This window comes from Brachypodium distachyon, chromosome 1 (genome assembly GCF_000005505.3).
Source record: "Brachypodium distachyon strain Bd21 chromosome 1, Brachypodium_distachyon_v3.0, whole genome shotgun sequence".
In the NCBI taxonomy this organism is placed as follows: Eukaryota; Viridiplantae; Streptophyta; class Magnoliopsida; order Poales; family Poaceae; genus Brachypodium; species Brachypodium distachyon.
Window position 1 is genome coordinate 12,770,474 of NC_016131.3, and position 6,234 is coordinate 12,776,707.

Genomic DNA, 6,234 nt, shown 5'->3' on the forward strand with positions numbered 1-6,234 from the left:
TTTCCATTGCAAACATTAGTTGAGAATCATATTTAAATGCCGAGCGTGAACATAACAATCCTTATGATATAATACTTCTGGACAGAACTCGACCTAGCCAGTTTCATATGAGTTCATACTCTCCAGCATAAATCAACACACTGATATCGTTCTCAAGGAGTTCTTGGATTCCAACTGCACGGTGTTCCTCATCCAATCTAAAAGCATATATACTCTGCTGGATAGCCATGCTACATGAAGCAAACTCTATGCATCCCACTCCCATACTCTGTCTCACATATTTCAGATTGAGAAACTACTTGCCGATGAGCAGGTGTTCCAAGTGTTCGGCGGATCAGCGCTGCTGTGGCCAGCAAGCCCCAACCCCACCGCCAGCGACAAGAAGCCCAGGAGCTCATTGACTTTGCCATGATGATGCCAAGTCCATCCTCCTCGATGTCGATGACAGTGCAGTGGATGACATTGACGGTATAATGGTCAACCTCACCATGGAGAGCAACTCCATGATTGTTGCCACCATGTCCAACGACTCCATCCTGTCCAGACCTAGCATACACCCTTACCTCGGGAGCCATTGTTGCCGTCATGTCCAACGACTCCATCCTGTCCCTCATCATCCTTGGGTCTACTTACAGTTGTTAACCGATCGGGAAACAAATCTGTAACATCATTCAGAGATACATGATAATTTGAAATCCAGTATGTATAATCATTTTTTGATAAATCACATCACTCTAATAAAAAAAACTAAATTCAGACAAATGTTGTCCTCCTCAATAGTATATGCACTGATCAACACCTGAAACTGAATGCACTATATATACTTATATATAAACTCCCAAATGTGTCAACTGATATATAATTAGACTGTGGGTTGTTACCTCTGCTTTTTTCAGTTGGAATATGACATTTCCATCTTTCTCTGTGATGCATATAATCATTAAACCTGATATTCTCTGACTTCAAAGTTTATACAGGCCTGAAGTGTTTCAAATCAATGCTTTCTCTGCCCTCGAGAACCTACAATAGAAGTAACTTGATCATCACAGAGAAAATGAAATGTATGTCTCCTGGTCTTCATGATACCGAACAGTTCAGACATATAATCACTATTCTGTAATGGCAATTAAACTCAATAGCATAATGCATAGTAGGCATAAAGGTTCACAGTTGAACCCTCTGCTGGAGTGTCAATAAGACAATAACAGGCAATAAATGAACAGCGGCTACTAAATGGGTTGAACTTACAGGTTCTATTCTTGATTCTAATAATCTTACAGTCCGGTTCAACATGCCCTACAGATAACTGCAATGCACAACGATAAAAGGATATACGTATAAGCTAACTAAACATCATGAGTTCATGCCCACAGACAGACAAAAATTAAATAAATTACTATGCAGCAAATAGTGTAATCAGTTAACCCAGTCACAATGTTACTAAACACACGACAATTTAAATCAAGCAAAACCCACTTTATCTGAAATGTAACTAAACCGAAAAGATATTTTGCAGATCTTGAAGAAGGTATATATTGTTTAGCCTAGCTAGTTTAAACAGCACAGATGTGTAGGAACCAACACAAGCTAGCAAGGGCCACATAGCTTACTCACATGGACAAGCCTTTGAATCCTGATATGATCTGCAACGTCTAAAAATCTTCTGTTCCAATGGATGCAACTCCTTTACCAAGCAATAATAAATACCAATCATAATTTACATCTGGCACAATAATAAAAAAGGATGCAATTATTTTTTGTTAGTTAAGCTCTTACCAACATCAAATTGCTGACCAAGAGATTTATGTCCACATGAGCATCCTGCACCGCATTTCTTGTGAACACAGCACCCTTGAGGCATTTCCTTGAACACGATTTGTGCAATCAGCACAGCCGTGCCTCCGCGTGCATGGACGCTGCACCCGGGAGCCCGAGACTTTGCTTGCCATGTTGATTGGCCCCACCGTGAGGAACACGTGCGTGTCGCCGTATGCTGCGTCCCTGCTTGCCTCCCATGTTGATTCCTCGACGGGTCAAAGGAGTTTCCAGTGGAGGCAGCAACAGGCCACATCGGTCTCTGGCGGAGACAGGTGAACTCGACGAGGTCTCCGACGGAGGTGGACGAGAGGGATGTGGTGGCGCTGGAGGTTGAGGAAAGGGTGGCGGCGGCGCAAACCCTACTGTATTGATGAAGTGTATGGCCAGGGCCCATGAATAACACTTCAAAGACTCTGAATGATGGTAGGAGAAAGTTTTACCTTCATCAGATTCTTGACCGGCGAAGTTTGCATGTTTCTCCACCACCTTTAAAACTTCTTGAGCCAGTGACCTAATAAAATAAATCCAAAGATGCACATGGATTGCATGAGTACTCCCTCCCTCCGTCTAAAGGGAGAGAGAGATAAGCACTGATGTATGAAGAAAAGGATCAAGTGCTATGGAGAGAGCAGAACATGGATTTTCAGAAGATAACCCTAGAACCTTGAAACTAGTAATAATGGTATTAAAAAGCTGGTTTGTGAAATAAGATCCCTAAAACTAAGTAAACTAATACGAGAAATAAATATTAGCAATAAAGAAACAGATTAGGCTAGATTTATAGAATTAATATACAAGATCACGAGGTACCAATAACTCAGCAATTGATACAAAGTTAGAGACAGAGCCTCGTGATTTGCTTTCTCATGCAAATCCCAACTGGCCAGATTCTTCCAAGTAAACAAAAGTATATATACAAAGAATATGTTAGCACTGTCTGTGCATCTTCACACGACATATATTTACATTCTTGCTGTTTACAACAGGTTCTGCTTGTTTTACATGTCCTGTCCAATTGGCAGGTAGAAGTCCACAGATATGCATCTCATTGTAAAGCTTGGTAATTGCTTTCATATTACCGCATCGAGCGTAACCTTGAATCAGTGTCCAATATGTAATAAAATTTGGGTCTACATTATTCTCAATCATTTGATCCAGAAGCTTTATTGCTTCTTCCATATACCCTTGAGTACAGAGACCATGGATCAGTATAGTATAGGTGAATACAGTAGGCTGAATACCTTCCTTTATCATCTTTTGTTTTAACTTGAAGGCTTCAGTTGTATTGCCATCCTTGCAATGTCCATCAATTAGGGTATTATAGGTGATAGCATTAGGGGATATACCCTTTGACTGCAACTTATTGAAAAGACTAACTGCCCTTGAAACATTACAAGACTTGCAGAGGCCATAGATGAGAGAATTGTAGGTTACAATATTTGGAGTAAGCCTGGCACTTAACATCTCATCCCTCAGACCAAAAGCTAGATCAATAGAACCTGACGCAGAGCAGCCATGGATGAGGCTAGAATAAGTAAAATTATCAGGAATAAATCCCTTTACTTTAAGATCCTCAAACAAATTTCTAGCATCTGCAACCCTGCCCAATTTGCATAGCCCAAGAATAACAATGTTCCACATAATTTTTGCAGATTGATGATTTCCACCAGCAAGAGATTCAATTATATGTGCTACTTTGCCAATATTAAGTGTGCTTGCACTGCAGTCCTGAATCATGTCAGTATCGGCAAGTTTTTGCAGCACCAAATTTGCTTCATCAACCTTCCCCTCTCTATAGAAACAGCTCACTAACACACTGCAAATGAACAGATTTGGCTTCAGACCTTTCTCGACCATTTCAAAATACAAAATGCAGGCATCATGCAGATTGCCTTCTTTACACCAACCAGCTATCAGGGCTCCATAAGTGACTGTATTAGGAGAAAGCCCCTTTGCACTCATTTCAACACGGATATCATTCACTTTGCCACTTTGCTTAGCAATAAAGAGTCCAGTTATGAAAGAATTGAACATTTCAACTGAAGGAACAAAGCCTAAATTTTCCATCTCAATTCTAATTTGAGTAGCTCTACCCAGGTCACCTAGTTTACAGTAACCATCAATCAATGTTCTATAAGTTAAACTGTCACATGGACAACTCCATTCCTTCATCCTGTGAAATAGTTCTTCTGCTTCAGTCATCCTCCTATTCTTACACAACCCATTGATAACCGTGTTAATTGTAACCACGTTTCTTGCCAAACCCCTTGCTAAGGTTTCCTTCCAAAGGTTTAGAGCCTGCTCAGTTTTACCTGCTTTGAAGAAACCATCCAACAGTGTGCTACAGCTAATTTCATTAGGCACCACTCCCCTCTTCAACATCAAGAACCACAATTTAAGTGCATCATCAATAGCGCCACGCGAGCAAAAACCATTCAAAAGTGTATTATATGTCAGTGTTGTCCCTGTGAATCCATTCCTTACCATCATATCGCATGTTTCAAAGGCCTTGGTCATGAAACCCTTTCTGCAATACCCATCTACTAGAGTATTGTAACTGTACTCATCCAGATTCACCCCTCTATACTCATTGGCCTGTAAAAGTTTCTCTACTTCCCCCATTCTCCCCAATTTGCAATATCCATTGATCATTGTGTTATACACAAACATATTAACCTGGACTCCAGCATCAATCATCTCATCTCTTACCCTATTGGCATCCTCCATTCTCCCCCTTTGGCAATAGCCATTGATCAGTGCACCATAGGCAACTTCATCAATAACAATCTTCTCATTTTCTTTAATCTCCTTTACCACTTTTTCAGCCTCCTCCATCCTCCCCTCCTTACAGTACCCCTTAACAAGCAAGGTATATGTCACCACATTGGGTGACAAACCCTTAACCTGTAGAGAATGCAAGAGCTTCCTCGCAACCTCGGTCTGTCCTATTCGACAATACCCATCCATCACCGCATGATATGCTACCAGGTTCACATCCAAACCCATCTCCTCCATCTCCTTCAAGAAGTCCGCTGCATGTGCCACCCTCCCATCCCTGCAGTACGCCTTTGCCATGATGGCTACCGTGAAATCGTCTGGCAATGTGCCAGCGCACCGCATCTGCTGAAACACAGCCACCGCTGTGCCGATATCGCCAGCCTGTACCAGTTGGTTGAGCAGGCGGTTGCAGGACCGCAGCGTGCGGCGGGAACCAGCCTTTCCCATTTCGTCGAACACGTAGAGGGCGTCCTTAAGCTGGCCAGCGTCCGCGTGTGCTCGGAGGAGCAGGTCGAAGGAGGCGGCGGAGAAGGAAAAATCTTTGTACACCTCGACGAGGTCGGGGAAGAGAGTTGGGGCTACGGAGTGGGCGGAGAGGAGGGATGCAAGGAGGGCACGGGCGGCGGGGAAGCGGCGCGCGTGGGCGAGGATGTGGAGGAGCTGGGCGTGAGCGAGGAGGGAGGGGCGGCACGGAGCGAGGCGGAAAAGGTGGAGGGCGGCGTCGGGGTCGAGGCGCACGCGGCGGAGGGCGGCGTGGAGGAGCGCGTGCGTGAAGGGGGATGAGGAGAGGAGGCGGGCGGCGGCGGGGAAGCGGTGGAGAAGGAGAAGGCGGGTGAGACGGCCCAGTAGTGTCGGGTCGGTGGCGGTGCCGAGCTCGCCGTCCGCGTGGGGTAGAGAGGACGAGGAGTGGATGGAGCGGCGGAAAAAGGAGAGGAGGCGGAGGCAGTGACATCTGTGGAGCATATAGTGGTCAGATAAGCCGCGGTGGCGGAGAGGTAAATGGGGAGGCTGAAGCGGCGGGTGGCGGCCGGCGAGGCGGGCGGTCGGAGAGGAACAAGAAGGCGGGTGAACGGGGCAGGGAGCCCTGCCCCACGCCTATGAAGTGTGGTAGGAGACCCACGTACTACATTGGGCCGGCCCAATTTCTGGACTGGGGTTTCAGGTTCGGTTCGGTAATACAGTTCGTATGCTTAGGTTAATACAGTTTCTACTCCGTATAAAATAAGATCCGATTTCGGTTATAATCATTTAATTTGGGTTCAGTTTCGGTTATAACCAAATTAACCAAGTTGACGCGAATTTTTGAGCGACACACAAATTTTTATACGCATGTTTCAACGGAAAAAATTGTCCCACGTCTTGATTTTTACTTATGTTGAACCATTATGGAGTGGCAAATTTCTGTAGTGGCATACACACTGAATTGCACTGCCTCAAGTTCAGTCCGTCCACAACTGAACCAATTTGCTTCTTCCAAGCTTAAAGTCCAAGCCAAATCGGCCCATATTTGATAGTATTGCTCTTGCGTCTTGCTCAGAATCGCCCATATTGCCCTACAGCCGGCCAGAAAATTGAGCAAGAGTGATTTGAACTCAGGACCTCGGATTCATAGAACCTCAAAGAGTTAGGCTAGTGTGT

At 44.5% G+C, this 6,234-nt stretch overlaps 1 protein-coding gene across 5 annotated transcripts; it reads right to left on the minus strand.

Annotated features, from left to right (window-relative positions):
- LOC104583176 (putative pentatricopeptide repeat-containing protein At1g19290) lies at positions 1 to 5,695 on the minus strand. 5 transcript variants are annotated; one of them, XM_024458003.1, is made up of 6 exons: positions 2,259 to 5,695; positions 1,777 to 2,180; positions 1,615 to 1,684; positions 1,249 to 1,306; positions 882 to 1,020; positions 1 to 659 (listed from the first exon to the last, which is right to left on the minus strand). In XM_024458003.1, the coding sequence occupies exon 1, from the start codon at positions 5,557 to 5,559 to the stop codon at positions 2,746 to 2,748; it is 2,814 nt and encodes a 937-aa protein (XP_024313771.1). In that variant the 5' UTR covers positions 5,560 to 5,695; the 3' UTR covers positions 1 to 659; positions 882 to 1,020; positions 1,249 to 1,306; positions 1,615 to 1,684; positions 1,777 to 2,180; positions 2,259 to 2,745. The 5 variants fall into 5 exon arrangements, with proteins under 5 accessions (XP_024313771.1, XP_024313768.1, XP_024313769.1 ...); XM_024458000.1 differs by lacking the exon at positions 1,249 to 1,306; XM_024458001.1 differs by having other exon boundaries at positions 882 to 1,306.
- Between the last annotated feature and the right edge of the window lie 539 nt (positions 5,696 to 6,234).